This window comes from Epinephelus moara, chromosome 19 (genome assembly GCF_006386435.1).
Source record: "Epinephelus moara isolate mb chromosome 19, YSFRI_EMoa_1.0, whole genome shotgun sequence".
NCBI classification, from domain to species: Eukaryota; Metazoa; Chordata; class Actinopteri; order Perciformes; family Serranidae; genus Epinephelus; species Epinephelus moara.
The window spans coordinates 23,904,723-23,932,257 of NC_065524.1; the positions used below are offsets into that span (position 1 = coordinate 23,904,723).

The following is a 27,535-nucleotide window of genomic DNA, read 5'->3' on the forward strand; positions in this document are numbered from 1 at the left end:
TGGTGACACACGGTGAATGCTGAAAACAAAGTTGTTTTTTGTTTACAGGAGGGTACTAAATGTGTTTGAGTTCATGATTACAAAAGCACCACACCCTAAATTAGAGAAATGTGTTCATTGTTTTGGTGATGAGCAGGCAGCTGGTCGATCAAACAATACAGTGAATGTTTAATAGTTATTTTGTTGTTGTATAAGTTCTGTTGGTCGCCAGCTAATATAAAAAAATAACACTAAAATGAGTGGGAAGCAACTTCTAATTGAACTGTGCAACTTAGGATGCAGCTCTGGTCTATTATGTAGCTTCAATCTTTATTACCACATGTTGTTTGCTTTAATAGAAGCAATCAAAGCCCACATTCAAATGCACCCTACGTGGCAATGTTTTGCTGTGAAGATGACTCAGAAGCTGAAATATATCAGCACTCTAAACACAATAACAAGAAAGAGAGCCTCTAATTGTTGTTCTCTCAAGGTGCTTTTAGCTGACATCTCTACATTTCTTTATTTCCATTCTTTTCTCTTACGCCCACAGAAACATTAAGCGGAAATAAGACTAAGAGAAAGTGATGGAAAAATGAGGAAGAGACAGAGGAGCTTCTGCTCTGGCTCGGTCTCTGCAGGCAGCGGTACAAGGTCAGTCTAAATGTCCCTCTAGACGGATCTAGCAAGCTGTCTGTGAAACGGCTGAATGAAACACATGTCAAATGGCTTTACATCAGCATTTCAGCAGATTTCGGGCCCAGCAAAGCCCGCGGCTCAAGAGCAGCAGTGATGGAAGCTGCAGTAGGAGCTACAAAACAAAAACCTTAATTGAGATAATAAAGTTAGAGTAATGCTATACCGCTAATTTCCCATTCAAACAATAGATGCGTGCTTTTCTTTCACATTCAGTAACAGTACCTGACTAATTAAATGTATTCAAAGACAATGTGATGAACTCTATCTACTTCTACTTACTGTTACGCTATCAAACACAAAAATTAAAGGATAAAATCCTCCTTGTACCATTTCCTGCCGAAGATATGATTGCTGCGAATATCTCAGCACACTCATATGTGGCACTTCGCTCAAAAATAACACACGTGTTCTTCTTGAAAACACAGAAAAAAAGCCAAACTTGACATGACATACACCGGTTTTCCTTTGTTTAGTATTCAGCACTTGCCTTTTCCCACAGTATCAAGACCGGGAAAGTTCCCTCTATCTAATGAGCGATCTCTCTGAGGATGTCTAGCTTTTTGTGCCTGTGTGCATCTCCAGGTGTATCAGTCAATGACGCGCTCAATGCATACAATCTCTCCTTGTGTCATGGAACGACTCCTAAAGCCTTCAGATTGTCCATGTGACATTTTCACGACGTGCAGTGATTACAAACAATAAGCACACTGAGACGTTGCTTATATATAGAACATTGGAATAGCAAGGAATTGGGTAGCGCATGACGTACACTGTTTGAGGTATGCCACTGACCGTTCAGTGTGAAATTGGTTTGGAATCCTTTTTTACATCCTGAACTGTGGCAGGAGGATACGTGAAGTGACAGTTAAAGTCACCTCTAACCTGCAGCCAGTTGATGAGGAAGTGATTTATAGCAATGTGCACTTTTTCTGTGGGTGGGATAATATGAAGAGCTCCCACAAGCATATTAAAAGACTCCATTGTCCTGCAGAAGCAAAAAAAACAAGTCACATATTCAGTAAAGCCCTGTTTCCACCAAGCAGTACGGTCCAGTGCAGTGCGGTATGCATTTTTTCTGGTTCCACTGTGAAAAGTTGTGGATGGTACCAATGGAACCGTTCTGTACCGTCCCCATTTTTGGTCCCCCCTCTGTTGGGGTACCTAGCACACAGATCTGGTACTAAAAGGTGGAGATGTGAACACTGCACTCTGCTGATTGGTGAATAGTGGACGGTAGCTCTGCTCAGAGTTGTGGCTGGTTATGTAACCACTGTTCATACCGTGGCAAGTTTTACATTAGTAAACTGTCACTATAAAATGAAAGGATATTTTGCTGCCTCTTGCAGCAGCTGCAGTCTGAGAAAAAGAACTTAATTCACTGGGCCGACTTCTGCCAACCTTTAAGGTGGAATGTTTACTTGTAATGTTGCTCAATGCATGAGTTGACAACGTGAATCCATCAGCACACCTTAAAGGGATAGTGCACCCAAAAATGAAAATTCAGCCATTATCTACTCACCCATATGCCGAGGGAGGCTCAGGTGAAGTTTTAGAGTTCTCACATCCCTTGCGGTGATCCCAGGGGAGAGGAGCTAGCAACAAAACTCTCCTAATGGAGGCTTACGGCGCCCCAGATTCAAACGTCAACAAACACATTATTGAAACCACAAAAAAAGAAAAAAAAAAGAAAAACGTCATTTGAACTCTGTTTTTAGCTTCATTGTAGCCTGTAGCTCTAACTGCTTCTGTGTACACTGTGCTCACGCGTGTGCGCTTGCGCGAGACAGTGAGACATGGGCACCACCTTCATGTGTGTTCACGTGCTTTTGCCGGTCTTGCGCGCACACGTGAGCTTGGTGCACAGAGAGGCAGTTAGAGCTGCAGGCTACAATGAGGCTAAAAACAGAGTTCAAATGATGTTTTTCCAAACAACTTTTTATGTCGGGGCTTCAGGACACTTGGATCACTACGGACGAGCAGTATGGAGATATTTTGTGGTTTCAATTATGTGTTTTTTTGGACGTTTTAATCTGGGGCACCGTCAGCCTGCATTAGGTGGAGTTGTGCTGCTACCCCCTCTCCCCTGGGATCTCCGCAAGTGATGTGAGGACTCTAAAACTTCACCTGAGCCTCCCGGGGAGTATGGGTGAGTAGATAATGGCTGAATTTTCATTTTTGGGTGCACTATCCCTTTAAATTTAAAATGTAACCATTACTTTACTTGTGATAACACCTGCCCACATTTAAGGGTATTGTTTGCAATGGAAACACTCAATGGACCTAGAGTCAAGGTACCATGTCCAAAGGGTTATTTTTGGTTCCAAAGGTACCATACCGAAAGTGTTTGGTGGAAACGGGCTTAAGTGGCTGCCACACAAATGCATTCAAGGATTAATACAAAATAAACACGCAAATGATAAAGAAATGCAGGGGGATGGAACAGAATGGTTAATTATGCCTGAGGGGTCGAACACTGACAGAGAGTTTGGACGAATTCTCAGTGTCTCCAGCAGAACCAACATCTTGCCAAAGCAGACTGCGTCCATTCAGATTTAAACCCCATATATAAATTTGTATCGATTCTCTTTCACTGCTGCTTATTCCCCCATAACAGTGTCACCAATAAACTATGTTACTATCTGTCAGACCTCAAGCAGAGGCCATAGATTATAGGTCTTGTGCATATTCTCCATGGCTGAGAAGAGAACGTCAGGATCACACTGCCGTCTTTTTTCCTATCTATATTCATTGGTTACGAGCAGCAGTAAATCCAAAGCCCGGATGAGATTAGAGAACTGTCCAGAGTTGGAAATAGAAGCCTAGTGTTTATCCTGCTGGTCAGGCCTCCTGGGCTACAGCGACAGACGCTATCACGGCCGAGCAAGAAGCCCCTGATATTTAGAGGGTAATAAAAACTAATAGGGACATGCAAAGGCAATTTTCTCATCTCTTATGAGCTGAAGGGTGGATATGTTCAAGTTCTAGAAAAGAAAACAAGTGTTAGTGTCCACTGGAGATGATAGAAGGAGTTGTCTATCTTTTCACCTGTGTCTCTTCTTATCCATTATTATATCTAAACCACACTGAGTCTATCTGCCAGCCCGCTGCACTCAATGTCAGAGGACACAAAAAGTCATCTCGTCGCCACTGACAGATGATTGTCAGAGGCGATACAAAACCCAGCAGCGCTAGCTTTCCATCACAATAAGGAATTGATTCTAAGAAGTCATCAGTGCTGCTGTCTGTGTCTGTTTATCTCCTGTTCAGGGTGGTTGACCACAGAGATATGGTGGTGACAGCCACACAGCAATGTCCATACCTTGACGCCCCCAATGGAAAAAAAGAGTCAAAGATCACACTGAATTCACAGTCTCGCTAATTAGTCTTATAGATTCAGGGAATAGCATTTTTAAAGAATTCTGCCTTTTATAATCAACCCACTGAACCTAATAAAATTTTGATTGTTAGGATTTTTTTTCCCTTCGCAGCAAAGACATTCCATCTCTCACATTGATTACCTTCCCCAAAACCACTTTGCAATCAGTGTCAGTAGCAGCCACCGGTGTGAATATCAAACATGTTTGGTTTTTCATCTGAAACGGGCAGGGAGGAGAGCACTTGTGATCACATGATGCACTTTACACTTAGGTGAGAGCTTTACACTTAAATATCTGCATTACATGAGAACTAAAGACATTCAAATTGAAGGAAAATCCACCACCAGGGACTGTTACTCTGTGTTATACAATCATCTCAGAGATTCAGGCACTTCAGGGAATCGTAAAGGTACAAAGCTACAGTATTATTTTGTTAGGGATATGTTAAGGCATTTTAAATAGTTACATTTTATCGAATTAAAAAATGTTGTTGGCTGAACTTGGCTCTCAATCCAGTCCTTGGTGGTGTGCTGCCACTGCCATACCCTTCACTTTAATACCACTGAATCAGCGTCTTAGGGGTCAGCACATCTAGGGTTTTAAATTGAATTTGATTGAACTATAAAAACCAGTCGTTGCTCTTTCCATTGAAAATAATGATGACCTTGCTCAGCACAGTGTTGGCTGCTGTTTTCAGGGACAAATCTCTGATAAACCCTCTGCACACTATCTACCCAGCTTGTAAAACGTAGCGACTAGTTGGTGTAACATAGTGGAGCATTTATTGCCTGAAGAGTAAGATATTTTAGTCAGGATTTAAGGCTCAGACATACTTAAAGCATTGAACGTTCGCGGACAGTTGAAGTCATGCATGTGGTTCCTGTCATATCACAACTGAGGGTGTGAGGGACGGCTGGGAAGTTAGCTTACTGTCCTCTCACTGCCAACATCAGATAGAACTGGTGCTAAGAGGACATTGCTGGGACCAGAGAACATGTCAAATGTCTGCAGAATATCCAGCTTAGAACTAACTTCACTGCAATACGGAGCCACTGCTGGCTTAACCACAATGTTTTGAACAGGACTGGACTGGATTGTAGAGCAAGAGATTATATTTTGAAAGTGGAGCATGTGCAGTGGGATAGGTTTACTGTCAACGCAGTCACAAAAAAAGGGCTGCACACAGATGTCCCCAGAGCTCCATGCAGACCCCCTGCAGACATAGGTGGATGACAACATTTACGTCACGTGGAGACCACATTCGGAGCTAAAACAAGATAAATATTGGCCTTACCAGGTGGCCATGTGAATGCTTACGTTGCTACATATCTGATGGAAGCGTAAGTAGGCCAACTGTTTGCAGAAAGTTTCCCACATCAGCTTTAAAGGTGATAACACGTCAGTGTTGTCACAGCTGATTTCTGCTGTCCCCAAGTGGTCAAAATAATTAGTTACTGCATGTTTTAAAAAAAATGTTTCAGTAACTGTGTAAACACCTGTTTATATCCAGGTCACTGTGAAGATGCAGTAAAGTGAAGCTGTCCTGTGACTCAACATTATATTTAGACATAAGCAGAGAATATATCATCTGTGAGGCTTTAATAAAGGGTTAGGATTTTTGAAGAGGGGTCATGTAAGGTATTTATACAATCACCGGCCACTTTATTAGGTACACCTTGCTAGTACCAGGTTGGACCCCTTTTGCCTTCAGAACTGCCTTAATTCTTAGTGTCATAGATTCATCAAGGTGCTGGAAACATTCCTCAGAGACTGTGGTCCATATTGACATGACAGCATCACACAGTTGCTGCAGGTTTGTCGGCTGCACATCCATGATGAGAATCTCCCGTTCCCCAAAGGTGCTCTGTTGGATTGAGGTCTGGTGCCTGTGGAGGTCATTGGAGTACAGTGAACTTTGTCATCAGAAGATGGGTTCAAAAATCCCGAACTAACCCTTTAAGGCGAACAAGAAGTATGCCCACAGTATAATCATGGAGTGACCGCATGTGAATGTCATATACATGTCATATTTTAAATCTGCACCTTCATCCTGCAGTGCTATGAGAATTGTTTAAGGTAAATGCACATGCCTGTGCACACTGTATTTATGGACAACCATTTAGCTGTGAACTTTCTACCGTTCAGCCTCTCAACACAACCGTGCACGCGCACACGCGCACCTGCCTCTCACCTCCTGAAAGACGTCAATGTGTTTCCTCCTCCTCTCTCCATCGTCGGATTTCTCACTTGTGGCAGAGGAGAAGCGGACGCAACTTTTTTTTTTCTCAGAGACGCGGAGCGGACTCAGACCTTTTGTCTGCTCTGTGGTGACTCTCCAACAACACGGCACCTCGTCTCCATTTCATTCTTCGCAGAGACGAATCGCGGGACCTTCTGCAACGTTTACTGGTGAGTGTCTTCTAGGTTTTATCTGGAAACTCATCAGAAATTAATACTTCTTATAATAAAGAAAGATAAAGCATCTCTTTTTCAATTATTAGTCTACATCTGAGTGTTTTTGTTTGCTTGTTTTTTTACTGTGTTGATTTTAATTCACAGACTGTGATCCCCCTCCAGGATGTGATAACCTCTAACAGTTTAATACTCCAACTGAGACCATCTGCAGCTTAATAGAGCCAAGTTTGGTTTTATAAACTACCCCAGAGCACTAATTCAAAGTCAATTTTCCTTCTACCTCTGCAGATGTTATTATTAATTTATTTTTGCATGGCACTGCATTAAAAACAGACCATCACCGATCACCTCAAGCAATAACTTCTTTCATTTACTTTAATGAGGCACCACCTCTGTGGAGATCCCATAAATCCTGATTGTAAAAGCAAGCTATTTTAGATCATTTCTTTGTCTCTCTTGCATTGTAATAATTGCCTTGTGCTACTGCATCAACATAAACCTGGTATAATCTGGTGAAATGTATTCTTTTTTTCCTTTAATTGGTTTTATATTACACTTTTGCTTTACCTCATGTTTGCAGGGGGGTTTAAGTGACCACTTTTGCAGCAAATCAAACGCCCTGTCAACATGCTGAGCCTAGTCTGTGAAGTTGGCTTGCTGTAAAGTGACAAGGTCTTAATAAATTACACAAAGGTCTTTGCTCAACCCACATTTTTCATCAGAAACTATCACAGAAATGTCGCAGATGCCAGCTTGATTACGTCTGGAGCACTGAGCTCCTGTAATTTGTTTTGATCATATGTTGTCGCCATGAATCCTGACCCTGCGTGAGTAATGCTGACATGGGAACTTTCTGTTCCAGGTGAAGATGAGCTGCTGCACACAAACAAGTTCATAATTAAACTCAAGGAATCATTGGCACCATGCACCAAAAAGCACCCTCATTTTTCACCTAATTTCTTGGATCGATTTTTCTCAAACACAAGTAAATAAGAGCACGTGCTACGACATGGGGGACTCCAACATCAGCCACATAGTAGCAGCTTATACAGAGACGCAGGAGAATCTCCCAGCAGGCAAGTTGGATCATTACATGGACACCTACGACATGGACTACGGCATCCCTCCTGATGAGATCCCAGACACGACGCAAGGCCAAGCTTTCTTCGTGGCCACCATTGTTATCGGCGTGGTGCTTGTCTGCATCATGCTCGTCTGTGGTTTTGGAAACTTCATATTCATCGCTATGCTGACACGCTACAAGAAGCTCCGCAACCTCACCAACCTGCTCATTGCAAACCTGGCCATCTCAGATTTCATTGTGGCAGTGGTGTGCTGCCCGTTCCTGGTGGACTACTATGTGGTCAAACAGCTTTCCTGGGATCATGGGTTGCTGCTGTGTGCCTCCGTCAACTATCTCCGGACAGTGTCACTCTACGTGTCCACGAACGCATTGCTTGCCATTGCAATTGACAGGTGAGTGTGTTATTTTTTTGTCATGTGTTCAGTTCAGCAAGAAACTTTCCAGTACTGTCTACAGAGATTTGAATCAACAAATATTTCGTGTTTTATCAGGCAACATTGTCTTTTCTCCTCAAAGAGCGTCACAAACAACATATACATCAGGTCTTTGGTCAGCTTTGGTGACTCAATCCACTCGTTCGTCGCCTTGCTGTATCCAAGAGATTTTGAGACTGATTTTTATCGGCAGATACAGTAAACAGATTTTCAGACTGTTACCAGTCTTTGAATTACTGGTTTCAATCAAGCCATGATCACTAACCACATTTTAGCTGCACAAACTACAAGTGTAATTGAAGCGTCTCTACTCCCCGCTGCTTCATGCTCATTTTCTATTCACATTGAAGCAGTTGTGTTTACTTTTATCAGTGATGCAGTCCTGTTTATTGCTTCATTGGCATTATACTGCACTTGAGCTTTATCTTGATGTATAATTCATCGAAATAAAAGATTTGCGTTCGTGCACACTAGTGCTTCAAAAACGTGCTTTGATTCATTCTTGATTGGTAATTAGCTTGAAATCATTTCCCTTGGTGGGCTGCTCCGTTAAGTATGCAACAGGTAGATGAATGTATATATCCCTGTCCATCTGTGCAGGCTATATTTACCCTCCCCTATGGCACGGGCTGGATATACTGCAAACATGCATCACTGATGTTTTGAGCGGGAAATAATGCTGTTTACATACCAAAAAATACAGATCCCAAAAAAATCAATGTGAGCATTCTGGCACCTTCACTCGTAGGACAAAGTACTTTAAGCACATTTAAGTACTTTCATCCAGTATAATTAAACTGAAAGGTGGTGGAAATATCTATAATAAGAGAAGGGATTGGATGGCATTAGCATAGCAGCACGTTAATACTGAATGTAACTGCATAGAAGCATAGGGGAGAGCCGGGCACAACATGTACAACACATTTTAGTTTTAGTTTAATGCTATGAAAACTGTTTGAGATTTTTTTGTTTGGTTGTTTTATTCTAACATTATCTGCTACAAATGAACAGTTGTTGTTTTTTCTAGAACTTACCGTACCTCATGGGTGGGGTTCATTGTAACAGGCAGGGGGTTAGCTGTAACACTTGCTGGAAAAGTCTCTTCAACGCAATTTAATCTTTATACTATAGGTTGACACTGTTTATGGATCTATCTATGATAGATATCCAAACATCTATCCATCCTTCATCTAAGCACCAATGCTTCATGAATGGAAAGATCATGTTCTCTTTTCATCTGTGATAGACTGATGAATAGATGTATGTAGATACCTATCTCTCCATCTACATCAGGAGAAGGATAGATATCCATACGGGTATCCATCCATCTGTTAGTCTATCATCCATATTCAGTGGTTGGACTCATAGATGTAGCCTGCATAGATTGGGTAACCTGGATCCACATGAAAAAATATGAGTATTGAATGTATGAATAGTGACAAGACTGTGAAATTGTGTGCCAATAAGATACCTTTATTTAACCAGGAAGTCCCATTGAGATTGAAAATCTCTTTAACAAGAGAGACCTGGCCGAGGTAGCAGCCAATCAAAACACATTTAAAATGCAACAAATACAACGTATAATACAAAAATCCACAATAACTATTGAAACATAATGGCCTGTCAAGCAAAACAAGCACACCTTATGATGCCCTTAAATTTATCAATGGATAAAAGTGTTTTCTAATTTCAGATCTTTTTGAAGATTGTTTCATGTCCAAGCTGCACAGTAGGAAAATGCAGTTTTCCCCAGATCTGTTAAAACTCGGGGTACAAGTTGTAGTACTTGTAACACGGTGTTACAGCTAACCCCACTGTGTGGAAATTTTTATCAAGCCTAGCTAACACTTGCTGGGAGTTGGGTTCATAGTTCTAAACGTTGGTTTGTTTTAGGCAAGAAGACAGTTATTAAGATGACATATGGTTGAAATTCGGAGACTTACATAGACAGCTCAGTAATCAATAAACAAGTATCACAAAGAAATTTACTCTTTGTTACTGAACTCTATGGAATTTCGCGGGTCACTGTTTAGTGGTATTGTGGTCAACTAGCCAGAAGTACAAAAGGACTGATCCTGTGTAACCACTTAAAAAGTCCATGTCACAATTTACCCCTTGTTAGGAGGTTCCCTGCGCTCCCTACTTCAATTACAGGGGATACTGAATTAACAGGATACTGTGTGTTCAGTATGTAGATAGACCAGAAAACAAAGGGCAACAAAAAATTTCAAAAACATGTCATACACTGGTGAGAAATGTTTATTTTGATTCAATGAGCGTGCCCAGTTAATTAGAGGGTGGGAGTGACAGCACAGATGCACACATGTTCAAACAGGCTTTTCTCACATGTGACATTTTGACATGTGACCATTGGAAAGACACAGGTGTGAATGATCAAACCAATTATGGCTGGATTTCATTCAGCTGTTCCACTTTCAGGCTCCTGGTGTTCCATAGCTTACTGGGACACTTAACCAGAACAAAGCCGTCGTTAAGGTTATTAGTTAGGCTGACCAAACATCCTCTTTTGCCCGGACATGTCCACTTTTCACGTCCTGTCCAGGGCGTCCGGGGGGTGTTTATAAATTGATGATAATGTCCGGTTTTCCTTGTGTGTGTGCGTATGTGTGTGTGTGTGAGAGTGCGGCACAGGCCGCATATTTCTGTCCGAACCCGACAGTCATTCTGTTTTGTTATGTCCGAAACCGAACCGAGCCCGACATTATTTAATTACTAAAGCACTGAGTTTGTGTCACACAGTTGTTATGGTTACAGGCTATTTAACAGGCCGGGCGTGCGCCGTGGGTGCTCCGCGGAGAGGGAGACCTCCGTGTTTGAGATGGGAGCGGGCGGCGGGAGGTCCGAGGCTTCCAGCGAGGGGAGAGGGAGAAACAAACAGCCAATGTGTATGTGTGTGTGTGTGTGTGTGTGTGTGTGTTGTGTTCAGGTGTTGTCACGTAAATAACAGTCCCCAAGCAATAAACAGGACAGACAATGGGATTTTATTTATTTTTACACTACATAACAGGACAGACAATGGGATTTTATTTATTTTTACACTACATTTTCACTGAAAGCTGACCGAATCCAACCCGAGCCCAGATACAATTTATACATTTTTGACCGAACCTGGCCCGACCCGTCGGGTAGGCCTACCGTTGGGACCAGTCGGGCTCAGATCGGGTAGCCACACTCTAGTGTGTGTATGTGTCCCATCTGAATTGTGGTCTTTGAGAGATATTATTTGGTAATATAACTGAATTTTCTATCCATACATATAAATTTTAAATATATTAAAATGATAAGGCATCTTTGAGTAAACTGCGAGTATCATTTAAGCAGGCTATGTCGTGGCCGGGCCGGGTGTCCTCTTTTTTTGGAAATCAAAATATGGTCACCCTATTATTAGTAACACCTGTGCTGACAAGTCAACATGTCTGCTGTGGAAAAGGCAGGTATTCACATTTACTGATAAAGCCCCTGAGTGTAACACAGTTGGATAAACGACGCTAAAGAGCATGATTGCTTTGGGAGAGGCACAGATCATTAACACTTCCTTGCTGCATGCCATCCATACAGGACCATAGGCTGTCCTGTCACTAATTGATTGAGCGGACCGCTTCATTGCCTGCAACTGTGTCTCAGATATTTAAAGGCCTTAAATCCATGCTCCTGTAAGCACTGATTAAAGTCGGAGTCTCTCAAATGGTTGCTATTGATTTTTGCCATTCTTGTAACAAACTTGAGCACTTTTACACTGTGCATAAGTTTAGTTTTCTTGTAGTGAACCCAGGTCTCCAGAATGCAACCTCCACCACCTCCATTCCATTCATTTTCTTGCACTACATGAATGTCACGTTATTGCACCGCCTTGTAGTGCATGCCTTAATGTAGGGAGACACCTACACGTGAGCACGAGTGTACACAAAGTCCACTTATTTAAAATTCAAGATGCCCTGTGAGGAGATGTAACATAACGTGAAGGCTGGAAACGGAGTGTTAAATGTGCCGAAGTGATTATTCTGTATTGTTCAGTCAGTAATCCCCCTGCTTTTGTGTGAGCTTACACCACAAACAACAGCTGATTGAGCGCAACCTGTTATTGAAAATCCACAGGACTGCTGCCAAAATAATGGGCGATAATTTACTCCTTTTGTGGGTGGTGACCTAAATATATAGTGCATATTTAGATCTTACGTGTATTCTAAGGTAGTGTACATGGTAATACTGCAGCAGAAAAGTGAAGTGAATAAGACAACAGTGTTGGAAAATAAATATGAAATAAGTTAGTTAACATTTAGCTGAAGCTCATCCACCATCAATCATCATTTTTATTCATCATTTATTCGTCACATGGAAATAATACACGGTATCACTACAGTAGGCTATGTATGTAAACAGGAATCATATCAAGAGGAGGCTGTGTAATGCTGCTGAACATTAGCACATCATTATATACATAAAAAAAAAAAAAATACTGCATGATACATAAAAAAAAAAATTGTGGATGAAGGATGGATGAAGTGTATCCATATAGAGTGCTGCAAGGATGGGGTTTATTTCCAAGGCCAAGATGAAAATTAACATTGCTGTGGTTCCCTTGACAAATCGATACAGCATAGTAGCGCAGTATTTTTTTTGTGACAATATCGTGAGATGTGAGATGACAGACTGAACACTTTTTATCTTATTAGATAAAACACATGTTGACATAGTTTTTCTTTTGGGACACAATTTACAGTTGAAAAAAGGTAATGGATCATAATATATCGCAATATATTTTATCGCAATTGTCGCAACATTTTTAATCCATATCTGTTGGCATTCGACCTTTGAAAAACATTTTCATAGTGGCCAAAAAACTGTTTGCTTCTCAGCTTGCCTTACACAAAGAGAGGCACGGACCTGTGTTAACAGGCGGTCTAGCGCCATAAATTACATTTAATCATTCATATAGAAAAAGAGTCATTTAATCCAATGAATCACTTTATTGTTCACGTTTTCTTATGTTTTGTTTGATGATTTCTTTTGTTCTTTTAGGGTTATGATATCATGAAATATGATGACAGACATTTGAAGCTTCATTCAAAGACCTTGTTGGCAGAGTAAGGCTATACAGCGGCTCAGCATTGTGAACCCAAAAGTTAAAAGATCAAGCACCAAATACAAGGATGAAAGAATATACTGAAAGAAATAAACTTGAATCGGAGACGCTCTGCTGTTTCCCCTTTCACCTACACACAACTGAACTCAGCTGCGGGTGCAAGGCTTTTATTAAACACGCCCACAATGGATATCAGACAGCTGGCCTGTCAGTCAATCAATCAGTCCTCAATCAACTCAAACAATCAATCAATAAACATAACATAACATTAAGTTTGCCCACCATAAACACAAAATAACAAATAAACATTTAATAATTGGGAGCACCAACTCAACACCCCCACTTGCTCTCACATTATTACATCAAATCAAAAACAAAAATATATTTTTTTTTCTGTTCTTTTCAGTTGTTTTTTTTTTTTTTTTTTACAGTTATCTCCAAACATAAACTTGGCAAATTTAATCAACTTAGATTTTGTTGCAGGTTTGGTCATCAAATCTGCTACCATCTGATCAGTAGGACAATACTCTAAGAGTATTTTCCCATTGTTCACAGTGTACCGTATGAAGTGGTACTTGATGTCCACATGTTTACACCTCTGTCTACTGACAGGATTTTTGACTAAGGCAACAGTACCTTGGTTGTCCTCATACACCTTAGGTAATGTATATAGATGTTTATCTATGCCCTCTAAAAGTTGTGTGAGGTACAGACACTCTTGGATGGTAGCGGCAAGTGCAATATACTCTGACTCACAAGTGGACAGTACTACGGTTGGCTGCTTTTTGGTTTTCCATGACACTAAAGTGCCGCCCTTGGTTGGGCTTATACAATAACCAGATGTACTTCGTCTGTCATTGACATCAGCAGCCCAATCCGCATCACTGTATGCTTGTATACTCAGGTTCTCATCACTTTTCCTGTAACACAACTCTTTGTTACTTGTGCCTTTGAGATACCTCAGTACATGCTTAACTGTACCCCATTGCTATTATACCCAATAGCTTCGATTTTTTGTGTGGCAATATTTTATTAAAACAATTATATAAATTAGTAATTTTGCAAGTACAAATCAAACTTCTGGTAGCCTACTAGAATAATGAAATTAATTTTCTTTCTCTCAAGAAGAGCATTTTGCTGCAATAGAATTGATGGAAGTGAGAAAATGTTTTCCTTGAGGGGCATTATTAACCGCTGAAAAAATGTAATAAATCGAAAAGTATGTCATCACAATACTCAGTGTATCAGAAAACGTTAAAAATCACTATAATACTGTATTATGACTAAAGTATTGTGCTAATTTTATATATCGTGGGGCCTCTGGTGATTCCCACCCCTATACCATAATCGCATGACTTAAATGCTAGCACCACAACAAGGCTTCAAAGCCGTGTTCGACACGATGACGTTCTGTGTCTCATTTAGCTGCTTGTTTGCAACTGTCTTTTATGAGAAACGTAAAGGTTTAAAAATGTACAAGTGGGGTATTTACTGATGTATTTTATGTCGTAAAATAAAATGTGAAAGCCTCCTAAGCTTATGTTAACCACAGACATTATTTCAGGCATACAAAAAACCCATTAACATTGTGTCAAGGGAACAGGGGGTGCTGAAATGCTAACTCATTTCTGAGCTTTCGGACTCATTTCCTCACCACTCTAATGAAAAGGTTGACCTCTCAATTTAAAAATTTGATGTTTTTTTTTAGTGTCTAACCATGCTGTGATTGAAAATATGAGGCTGTTTAAAAAAATATGGATTTAAACAAATCTAACAAACATTAGTAACATTTTTATGTTTGTATTTACCAAGCCTCAATCAACATGCACATTCTCTTTCTCTTGAAGTGGGTGGTGCTGGGATCAGATCCCCAGACAAGGTCACTGCAAAAATCACACTTGCTCCCGCACACACATTGAAGCTCTGTTTATTGGGTCATTGGGTCAACGTTGACCCAATGACCCAGTGACCCAGTGACCCTAAACAGAGCTTCAATGTGTGTGCGGGAGCAAGTGTGATTTTTGCAGTTATGTAGCACCTATGCTTTTTGACTCCATAAATGATTACCTTCTACCAGCATGAAAAATTCAGTTCCCTGAATAATGGAGCGCTGTGTATTAGACTTCAATCTTCCATGAATGACTGAGAGCAATTTGCTGAGTCTGTTGTCATCCCACAGGACTCAGAATACTGAACAGGGCAGTTTGATTGCTTTGTATTATGTATCAGGTATTCTCTGCCTCTTAAATGCACAATATGTCTGTGTTCTTCCAGGTACATGGCCATAGTCCATCCTCTGCAGCCTCGTATGAAGTATCAAACGGCCTACTGCCTGATAACAGGGGTTTGGATCGTCCCCATCCTGATATCAATTCCCTCCGCCTACTTTGCCTCGGAGACCATGTACCCTCATGGCGGCACCACCCCAACCACCCACAAAGTCTTCTGTGCCCAGATCTGGCCTGTGGACCAGCAGGCCTACTATCGGTCCTACTTTTTGTTTGTTTTTGCTGTGGAGTTTGTTGGGCCTGTGATCGCCATGGCAATGTGCTACGCCCGAATTTCCCGCGAGCTCTGGTTCAAGAATGTCCCAGGTTTCCAGACAGAGCAGATCAGGAAGAGGCTGCGTTGTCGCCGCAAGACAGTGATGGTCCTGATTGGGATTTTGACGGCGTACATCTTGTGCTGGGCACCATACTATGGCTTCACCATCCTGCGAGACTTCCACCCAACACTCATCTCCCGTCAGAAGAACTCGTTGGTGGCCTTCTACATCATTGAGTGCATTGCCATGAGCAACAGCATGATCAATACCTTCTGTTTTGTGACTGTCAAAAACAACACGGTTAAATACCTGAAGAAGATTGTACTGCTGCGCTGGAGGTCGACCTATACGCCCACTAAAACTGTGGATGAGATGGACATTAGGACCTCCACCTTGCCTGTAACAGAGGAGATTGAATGCATTCACTTGAGGTGAAGAGAAGAACGTCTTAATGTAACACTCATTTAGATTTGGGCTGTTGATGTACAGAAATTAAGTAGTTGAATGATAATTTTGACGTGGGACATTTCTCTCATGGTTAAATCACATTTTGGAAGAATATCAAGCATCATGAAGCACAAGGAAAGATCAAACTGGTAGTGTAGTCTACATGATGGGCAAGTATACACACATAAATCCTAAAAAAGCTCCAGGTTTCCATATACCCACTAAAAAATGTACAAGGATACGTAACAACATCGTTTTGTGACAGAACTTTCACTTCAGCTATTTGTTTCCGCAAGGGGTAAACAGATGTGACAGCAAACTGAGCAAAAGCTGCAGACCATGCAGAGACTCGTTGTCGTTCCCTCCCCCCATGCAGCTGCGTGCAGTGCGTAGTGTCTGCAGAGCAAGTGTGTGGTCAAACGTGTGTACGAGAGAGAGTGACGGTGGATACGCCCAGAGCAGACAGCTGTTGGCCATCGGAACAAAGAGGGAATTAGCTGTAAAGTTGTGAGGTGGTAGTAAATGTACAGTGTAGGGTTCAGTTTGTCTTTGATTAAACAGTCAAGACCCAGGTAAAGTCCTCGTGTTTTGCTTCTTAAGTGCTGGGTGAACTGAAGTTAGGAAGCATCAACCTCTGCCCTGGAGGCTAAACCATGTCTCCTTGTTGCCTAGCCACCTTGTGAAGCACAGTACGTGCTGCATTCCCATATGGAGCTTTTAGTTTGACTGTAACCTAAACCTTACCTACCAATGAACAATTTTCAACAGTTTATGCGCACCTTTTTGTTTATTTATTTTTTGTTTAGAGCAATATTGTGGGAAAAACTAAATTTGTCAGTTTACATACCATAATATTTTCTACAATATCTCCCTCTCAAGACGCAGCTGATATGACTGTTATTACAGGAACTATCTATCCCAGCATATAAAACACATGTTCATATAGTTTATATATACATGACAGGAGCAAGATTTTAGACATAACTCACAATATTAACTCATAATCCTATAGACATACAGTTCATAGTCTCCCCGGCTCTAAATGTCCTTGGCTGTTACAGTCTTGTGTTGGTTACAATAAATTGTTTCAGGATGTTTCATCCTGGTAACACACACTCAATCTCTTTGAATGGCCTCAGTTATGTGTGAATGCATGTACTCTATGTGTTAGTCAGTATGGTGGTTTATGGGGTGTTGCATTGGGTCAAATCCTAGGGCCCTGATCAAGAGAATGTGTTTTGGAAGCCTGGGGTGGCTTTTTAAAATGGTGTTCAGTGAGAGTTAGCTGTTTTGCACGCTGCTTTTAAGTTGCTGAGTGCCACATGTTTTAGTGCTCAAATGCACTCAACTCAAGCGCCCAATGTCATTTTTCTTATTGTCCAATCAGATGTATTAAGAGGCAGCCTTCTGTGGTGGCTATGACAAGTGGTAGGATGCAATGTTGGCCCTGATCACACAGAAAGCATTTTGCAGGTTGCAAAATGCGAGGTGCAGCATACTGCCTTTTTTTGTTTTTAAATTAAATGCCATCAGTTAAAAAACTGCACCTTTTTAATTGTTGCCAGGCAACTACCCTATCACCTCCTTACACAAACTTTCCTGTTTAATTGATCTATCATTTTTTCGTTTTCATTGTTGTTTTCACAGTAATTAATAGCTAGTTACTAAAGTGGACAGGAAGAGGGTGCTTGCTCTAGCTCAGGTTGAGGGTTAGAGGCTGTCAGTAAATAGTCTGTTGGGCACAGGGAAGCGGAGATCAGTGTGGGTACATGAGACCCTAAAAAGGAGGGTGGATCCTGGGGAGTACCACCAGTTTCTCCTCTATTGTGTACCAACTGTAAACTTGTTGTTGTGACCACCAGCGAAGGCCTGCCTCCCAAATCATCGGATTGGACAATAGGAAAAAAGATGACAAAAGTTTTTTCAACTCAAGGAGTTCAGAGCACTCCGGCAAAAACACCAGGAACCCAGAGCGCAGAAACACGAGGCACATCGCAAAGCAAAAAACGCCCTACTAGGCAACACATAGCTGAACAAATCGTCATCTCAACTACTTTCTGACCTGTGTCCAGTCCCCAAATGCAGTTTTAAAGGTACAGAAAGCACTCTGTCTGATTTAGGGCAAACAGGTCACTGAACATAGATCAAACTTTGTTATTCAGCAGCAGATACAGTGCAGGACTTCCATGAGAATGTAATTGTTGTGTACACTGTGACTTTACACTGTGTAATTGTGAAGTGTTGTAGCATGTGTTTATGAAATATGACATGGAATACTTGTAAATAACAGCTGCCACTGTCTTTACTGATCCATGATGTTTACTACAGAACCTAATCTTTGTATTGCCTGTACAGTGTCTGTTTTCTAATTCACTGAAGGTCAAAGAACTCTTAGAGGTTCTTTCACTGACCGTTGTATTTATATTTCAAGTTTTGTGTTTTCTGTTTTTCTTTTTTGAAAATCAGGAATTATATGTCACTCTGTGGAATGTACAACATTGAGAAGGTTCAGTTGAAGAAGAGATAAACCAATGAAGACATATTCCCACGTCTTTTGAATGTCTTAAAAAATGTCTTGATTATGTGTTCTTTGAAAAGAGTCAATATATTGCATGTTGTCTTTGTAGATGGATGGATTGTATGTGCGTCAATTGTAATAAACAATGAGACCCTGGAATGAAAAGCTGCTTTTATTTAATGGGCTGTACTTTGTTGTTTTTTTTCTTATATGTAAGTTGCCTATAACATCCAAGGACTCATTCATTATCAAATGAACACTTCACACAGCATACAGTACTCTGACCGTCATTGTGAACCATGTCATGTACAGACACGCACATAGAAATAATGAGGGGCTAAAGAAAAGCCCCTCCTTTGGCTTTTTTTTTTAAATCATCCCAGATTTCGTCAGTCAGTCAAGTTGGCACACACTGTTAATGAGAACACTAGTGCCACAATAGACCTCTATCAAACATTTGGACTTGCCACAGTAGGAAAACTAATAACATCAACATGGCTTAGTACCATTAAGTCTCCCAGTAAGCTGTTCCAGTGAGCCAACATGGACAATACCAAGGCCATTACCAAGAGGAATGCAGCCGTCATCAATGTTCTTGAACATTTCAAAGTCAAAATGTCTGCTGTGAAAAAGGTCTGTGAAGACTTGGCAAGATTATCTAAAGCCCACGAGCTGTTCTTGTTCTCGTGATATTCGTGGAATACGTCATTTCCTTATAAATGATAATAGGTGATCATGTCTTATCTGTGGATAAATTGGAAGTGCACAGCGAATGATAAGAATGAGCCTCGGGTTTTGGTGTCATGCTCTCAGAATCACCATGCAGGCGTTTCTTTATATATTTGCTCTTTGCACTGACACTCTGCCGTCTTTTTAATTTGAACTCTTGAAACCCACTGTCGAACATGTGTTAACAACCTGGCCAGCTCATGAATTTTACATTTCAGTATGCCTCTGCTGCAGAATTAAAGTAGCCAATTCATGCCTGCTTCTTTTCGTTGTAAGACACTCTGAGAATATCATGAGTCACTGCCAAAATACATTTACATCCCAAACAGTTTGTTTTAAATGTGTTGAGGTATCACACGACATATTTTTTATAATTCAGAGTTATTAGATGTAGTTTTAATATTTAGAAAAATTATTGGCGTTGGAAAACAAAGGTTACAGTACCGTAACCCTAGTTCTAGTAGGGAGCCCTTTACTGGAATCGATGGATAATACTTTACTCCAATCACAAGCATGCAGTGCCCATTGAAATTTGAAGTAATGTAGCCAGCCAATCAGGACCAAAATGCCTGCATCCCCCAAAGTATAAACAACAATACCATCACACTATCCGCCATCCTCTTCAGCGAGGGGTGTAAGACCGACAGGGCCTCTACATGGAGGTCTCCGCCTGTGCTAATAGGACTAGGGTTACAATATTGTAACCTTTGCTCTAGACTCTCTGGGTACAGTGTGTGGAGCCCAATGACTAAACGCTCTGTCACAACATAACATCGACCCAGCCGCACTGATCCTGACCGGCTACAGGTTTGTCACTGCGGTGGGCAAATCACTGTCACTAAAGGGAACAGTGTGGCAGACAGCTTTTCGGTACTGCAATATACACTGTGGGGTAGGCACGTTCTATTTGGCCAGCTTCGTTTCTGCAAATTTCAGTGGGTGATTGCATGCTAATGATATTGAATAGTATTAATTATAGAGTCCAGTAGAGTGCTAACCCCTATGAAATTGAACATGACCATGTTTTAGCATCTGAGAATAAATTCTATGTAAAGATCCTGACTCATCTTGTCGAGTCAGTTCTCTGATGGCCACAAAGCACACATGATGGACGGAGACCAAAGGTGGTTTGAAAGAGGAAAGAAGATGGTTATCTACACACTCAGTCATCCTGCCTTGGGTCATGCATGGCTGGAGGCTATCTCAGCAAACATTGGGTAAAAGACATTAAACAGGCTGCCAGTCCATCAGCAAGTGAAGGGTCAGGCCAGAACAACCTGCCCTGAACAAAGGGGGAGGTGGCGACACTATTTATCAGCAACTACCAATGTTATCCTGATGTCAGTCAGGAAACTTCACAGTAATCCCCCACCACACCTTGTTCAACATGACAGAGATGGTTTTCGCAGAAGGTCGTGTGACCTTAATGATTTTTGTGACTGTCATTTGTAAAAAAAATCAAGGTGTGAATGACAGAGGTCACATCACCTGGGACTCAAGGAAAGACGTGTCGCATCATGCACAAAGGAAATTGAAACACATCTAGAAGATATTTGCTTTTTTGTCACATGTACTCCCAAGCTTACCTGAATGAAGATTTGAAAAAGTATATGGTTTTATCACTATGTATATTTTGATGCAGAGATCCAGACGAAGATGCAAGTAAAACAAATCTAAACATTTACTTCTGACAATTTTGAATATCTTTGCTTTATGACTTCTTTCTTATTCTAACATTGTGCTGAGTTTAACTAGGAAAAAACACACCAAAGATAAGGGTTTGGGGAGGGGCTATGTGGCCAGGAGTTGTTGTGGGGGACAGCGTAAACTAGAAATATTAATTTTGATTTTTCTTTATAATCAATATTAATGTTTTCATTTACACTGACAGGAATGGACACTTTTTCCTTTGTATTTGTAATTGACCCTTAACTAAGCCCCGCCCCCCTTAGTTAATGTTGCTACGTCCGTCAAGCTTTCACTCCTAACATAAGAAATATGGAGTTTTCAGTGATATCAGTACGAGATATTCCAAAGAAGATAACATCAAAATTCTGGAAAAACTGTTCGGAGATATCAGAGAGAAGCCGACAGAAAGGTCGTCAATATGCATGTGAGAGCTACATTCACAATATCATCTGCTGGCGGAGTATAAATCACGAGAACATTAAAATAGAGGGAAAAGTTCACCAGTCGCAATGTAAGCGTCAGGCACCCCACGTCTTGACACTTCACATGAAGGACAAAGAATGTTCTTGTACAGCAGGGTAAGTCAATATATGGTTTAAATTTAAGTTAATGTTGAGTTATGTTCCCTCCTTGGGGCAGACGAAGGGAGAGCAGCTAACGTTAGTTAGCATCTTAACTTGGAACAAACATAGGTGTTTTTATTGATCCTTGCTGGATTCAGCTGTTTGTGTGGTCTTCCACACTGTTTTAGCCATATCTTCCTTGGGTCTTGGGCTTGGGGAAGGGGAAAAATTCAACACCACCTTCGACACTTTTTGGATATCGGGTGTCGGACTTGCAGGTACCGTATGCACACCGCTTCGGCGTATTAGCTTCTGCTGAAAGCTTGACAGACCTCTCGGTTGCTACACACGGTTGCTAAGGTAGGATTGGACAGCAACTGTTTAAGGGAGAGGCTTAGCGAAGGGTCAATTGGGGTTGTTGTTTTTTTTTTTCTTTTTTTTTCATTTTTGGTATTTTCATATTTGTAAAGTCAAGTCTGTTTTATTCAAATAGCCCAGTATCACAAATCACTAATTCTTCCTGAGGTTTGAAAGAAACCTCAGGTAGAGCAGGAAGAGCAACAGAGGAAGGATCCCAGTCCCAAGATGGACAGATGCGCTAGATGTTGATGCTGCCCTCTTAATGCTGTTTAACAAACTAGGTCAACATAGTACAATTAGAGTACTGACACTCAGTGTGACCAAATTATATACATGTATATAACATGAAGAATGGATCTGGGAGGACACTGAGTAACTTGAGGTCTCATTAAACAGATAGGACCTGAGTCACACCACATCCTCTCCACCATGAAGACCTGGAAAAAAAGACTACATAGACTGACAAGAGGCAAAGCTCAAGCACACCATTTACACAAGTAGGAGAAAGAAACAAACACAAGGGAGGAAGAGAGACAAGAGGAGAGGCATCTTGAATGAAGGACAAACAACCAGGTGGGGGAGAGAAAGGTACCAGAGATGCTGATGGTCAAGCACAAAGAAGCCTGAGTGAAAAGCAAGAGAGATGGAGGGAGGGAGAGTAAAGATGACAGGCACCCAGCTCTGTGTGTGGGACATAAACAGGAGGATTACAGCAGTAAACAGACAGCACGTACTCTATGTAATACATGTGTTCACAAGTATTGATTTGTGTTCTTCTGGTACTCCACTAAGCAAACTGTGAGCAACACTGGAAGTATAAATAGTGGGGCAGATGTATGAGTGTATGGTAGTGGGCCAAAAGGAGATGTGTCATTGAATCCATGTTTACTCATCAGCCAAGACAAAGATGCAACAGCAGATGAAACGGTTCTGAGTACTTTGTCAGGTGTTTACCTGTATATGTCTGTCTGTTTTGTTAATGCAATAGCGTAAAAATCATGCAAAATGCAGTCACACAACTTTACAGATGTTTAGGTGAGATCAAAACCAGTGGTGTTACGGAGGATGAGACGTATACCCAACTTTTTTTCTGGCTGCTTACACTATTGGCTGTTTCATACCCACTAATCAGCCAAAGTGCCATCTTTCTTACTATATAATGCCGGAAACTCTGCATGTGTGGGTGTCTGTGTGTCTGTTCCATGTTTTTCTCCTCACTGACTTGGTCAATCCATGTGAAATTTGGCACAGTGGTAGAGGGTCATGGGAGGATGCGAAAGAAGCAATATTTCATCAATTGGCCAAAGGGGGGCGCTATAGCAACTGATTGAAATGGCAAACTTTGAATGGGCATATCTCATGCCCTGTATGTTGTAGAGGCATGAAACTTTGCACAGAGATGCCTCTCCTCATGAGGAACAAATTTGCCTCAAGAACCGCCTCAAGGTGACTGGAGAAATTTAACTCTGATTGGCAACTGGGTGGCGCTATAACAACAGAAAAATGCTTAAAAATGGCTAAAATGCGACCGATCGCTGTGGCTCCCCCTGTGGCCCAGTGTTTTGTTTTTTTCTAACTTTTGGTATGACTAAGTCCTGGTATGGTATGCTGTACTCAATGGGTATGGACTTGTTGAAATATATAGAAGAGTATACCCACTTCCTCCTCGGTAACCTGCTCATCTACTTAGTAGTACACCCACCTCATTAACTATCTCTAAACCACTGATCAAAATGGAGGCTGTTGTTTGAAGATAGGTGTGGTCTGAGTAAGGGGGCCGGTAGTAGAGGGATAGGAAGTAAAGAAGGGGCCACTGGGCTCTTACTTTATGCCCCACCTAGTAATACTGGCAAAACCATAAATCATAAAATAAAGTAAGACTTTAAAAGAGTTGCAGCAGTGTGAAGCATAAAAAGAAAAGAGTTTCAGACCTGTAACGGGAGGTCAGAGCTAATTAAAGGCTAAAGTGAACTGATTTTAGCTTTCTTTTAAAAATAATTAGCGAGCTAGCTTCTCTGTTATCTCAATCAATCAATCAATCAATTTTATTTATAAAGCCCAATATCACAAATCACAATTTGTAGGTAGTTTTTCCATAGCTTTGGGGCGAAATTGACAAAGGCTGCATCCCTGATCTTCTTCTAGCTGTTGCTGGAAACCTCCAGTAAATCAGCAGCATATGATTGCAGTGCCCTCAGGGGCAAATAGTTAACAAGGGAGTTAGCAATGTAGCTCAGTCCCAACCCATGAAGGGCTTTGTACACTAGGAGGAGGACCTAAAAATCAATTCTAAATGTAGCAGGAAGTCAGTGCAGAGCAGCTCAGACTGACCTGATGTGCTCTCTCCTCTTGGCGCTGGTTAATAGCCGAGCTGCAGAGTTTTGAATGAGCTGAAGTTTCACAGAGGTGTTTTTGGGAGGCCATTAAAAAAGTGCCTAACAGTAGTCGAGGCGGCTTGAAATAAAGGCACAAATTAATTTGTCTGCATCTTTTTTATTTAGAAATGGTCGTACCTTAGCTGTGTCTCTGAGGTGGAAAAAGGATTTTGTTGTTACCTTGTTTATGTGGGATTTGACGATTCGATCTGAATCCAGGATCACACCAAGACTTGTACCCTCAGATTTAATCCAGGGTGTTAAATCAGATTATTAAGCAGCATTTCTCTTTTTGTTTTAGGGCCGACAAGCAGGATTCTAGTTTGTCTTTGTTTAACTTTAAAAAATTATTGCAGTGAAGCTACACTATTTCCCTCTATAAAGCACTCCAGTAAAAGGCACAACATTACTCTAAGCAGCACATTATAGCTGAAGGTAGAAATTTCAGTTCACTTTAGTTACTTCCGGCATCCTGCTTTTGTGATGGTGAAATCAGAGTGCACCATTAGATTACCATTACCTGAAGCGCGGTGGCCTGCTGACTGCTAACAGCTTTATGTAAACTCACAGCAGTGGGTTAAAAAGGCCCTACACATCCTGATTCACGTAACTGATTTACCAGCTCCTAACCATTTACCCTCCGTACAGTAGTAACAGTATGTCTCTGGAACACATGTGCTTTAAAATGCAGATACTGACCTTTTTTTCTTATTAACCTCATTCAGTGCTGAGCATCATTCTTATTGTTCTACTATGAGCTTCGTCATGCCTCTCCTGAGTTGGCCATTAAGTCTTTGTTTAGTATGTCAGCAGCTTGTAAAAATTGTCGCCTCTTATGCTAATTTTCTTACAGGTTTGTTGTTTGAAGCTGGGAAATGTTTATTTTGCCATTATCAGGTTCCGTGTTTATTGGCCACATTAGTCTCTGTGCTCTGGCCCCTGTGGGTGAAGTGTCAGTTAATGCAGGTGTGGTTTTTTTCTCTCCGTGTACCTTACTTTCCTGGAGAACCGACTATTAGGTTTCGCAAATAAACAACATTTCCAACACATATATTTTGCTGTCAGCAGGCTGCCCAGCTCCGATGGGCTATTTCTCAGTGAGTGTTTGCACATCACCATTACTCCTCAAGATTGTATTTCTCAGAAGCCACATATTTTCCTGCTCTTCACAGGCACGATTTCACATTATTTTTCGTGGCATTGAAAAGAATGGCAATTATTACACTCCTCTGATAGTTCTGTTATCCAAAAAAGGGAAATTACACAATAGGCCGTAGTAGCAGGTTATACTGACATAAAACTAATACAGATGTGTACAGAATACACGTGACAAAAAGACCACTTACGTCACAGCCAAATGCACACAAAATAAGGTGGTTTCCGTAAAGTGGTGAGGTTTGACCATCATTCTTCATATTTTTTAGACATCATGCAAAAACAAAGTATACAAGTGAGATTATCTGTTTATTGGTTAATCGTCACAATAAAACTCAGCAAGATCCTATATTGAGATCTCCTCAGTAAAAAGATTTCTATTGATTTTGATTTTTTATTTTCTAATTTGTTCAACTCAAAGGTTGCATGCTATCTTTACAATGCAGCATTAGCTGGAGTCATGTATGGTTGGCATCACTAATCTCTAAATGAAGAGTCATTAATAATTACTGGATATTGTAGGAATAATACTGAAATAAGTCAACACTTTACAATGGGATGAAAAATGAATTTTTCGTAGCCAAACCTGGAATAAATATTGGACTTATTTCCCTGGAGCACCAGGAATTATGCTGCTGGCAAAACTCAGTTTGCATATGGATGCACTCCTGCCATGAAGGAATACATCAGACTAGCAATAATGTTGGGATAGACGTTGCACTGCATGATGTTTGCATAAACTCACAAGGAACATTTCTCCATTTTAAAGCAGGGGGCTGAATTAAATTCCGCTGAAAACAAAATGGTTTTCTCATCTTACTGTGTCCACACTGCAGCCATATACGTTGTATGTATAGCATATATCACACATAGTTCCCAGTAAATTACTAGGACAACCTTTCAAGTACTGCTGGTGATTCACACATGCACAACGTACTAAAACATTTCCATTTTTCACCTTTTCACAAATGCCATGTCAATGCCAGAATACATGGAGCAAGGGACAGTCCAGCAGGTGGCGGGAATGCAACATTTATGGATGTCAACCACCATAAAATTCAACAGAGGAACAAGAAGATGAGGCAAGGCCAGATGTATGAGTATGCAGAAGATGTTTCTTATTAGGCAGTTGGTCGCCCACCTAGGGGAGCCTGGTTCTGTTTGAGATTTTTGAATGTTAAAGAGTTTCTCCTCACTGTCGATACCAAGTACTTGCTCTTGGAGACATTGCTGGGTCTCTGTAAAGTTATGGTCTAGATTTGGTCTGTACAAACAGTATCATAAGATAATTATTCATTCATTCATCATTATTTTCAGAACCAGCTCCAGTTTCTAACCAAAATACATCATTATTGGTTCCCTCGTTCCCGTCTTCTGTCAGATGGATGTGACCCTTCACATGCTTGCTCCTGTAGTATTACTCCTTTAATTCCCTGAAATGTTACTAGGTCTTGAGGTGGGAAATAAGCGGTATAGATTTCCCTGAATATCAGTCCCTGCCTCCAGTCAAACATCACAGCATGCAGGAAATGTTACCGGACATTTCACAGAAAGACTGCATGTTCTAAAGGGGCTTATGTTTACTCACAACCTTTCAGAATAAATGAGTCACATATGAGTCACATCTTTCAGTCAATTACTTATTTTCTAGTGATCAGACACTGGAATAAATTAAAGTCATTCAATCATTTTCCGTAACCACTTATCCTGGTACAGGGTCGCGGGAGGACTGAAGCCTAACCCTGACATTGGGTGAGAGACGGGGTACACCCTGGACAGGCCGCCATGGAGTCCACACTGTAACTAACTGCACTCCCTGAAGAAATATTAACAGCGATTCCAGAGAGAAGCAGACAGAGGGGTCTACAGTCTGTGTTTGAAGGATATATCCAGGATGTCAAACTGACTCAGCAGCAACAACAGGTTAAAAAGACAAAGATAGTTAGAAGCTAAAGCCGAACTATAGGCTACAGATCACAGTGTAAAAGTGAACCACCACATCACGGCTGATCGCCACACAAGACAATGAATATAAAGGGAAACTTTGCTGATATTGAACCAG

General features: G+C 41.0%; 1 protein-coding gene across 1 annotated transcript; it reads left to right on the forward strand.

The window, feature by feature from the left end:
- The first annotated feature begins 7,392 nt into the window (after positions 1–7,392).
- On the forward strand, positions 7,393–16,606 carry prokr1b (prokineticin receptor 1b). The gene is made up of 2 exons (XM_050071487.1): positions 7,393–7,946; positions 15,367–16,606. The coding sequence occupies exons 1-2, from the start codon at positions 7,480–7,482 to the stop codon at positions 16,070–16,072; spliced, it is 1,173 nt and encodes a 390-aa protein (XP_049927444.1). The 5' UTR covers positions 7,393–7,479; the 3' UTR covers positions 16,073–16,606.
- Positions 16,607–27,535: the final 10,929 nt, after the last annotated feature.

Coding starts and splice junctions, on each gene's coding strand:
- prokr1b (XM_050071487.1), top strand. CDS start 7,480: ATGGGGGACTCCAACATCAGCCACATAGTAGCAGCTTATACAGAGACG. Junction 7,947..15,366: donor CTTGCCATTGCAATTGACAG/GTGAGTGTGTTA, acceptor GTGTTCTTCCAG/GTACATGGCCATAGTCCATC.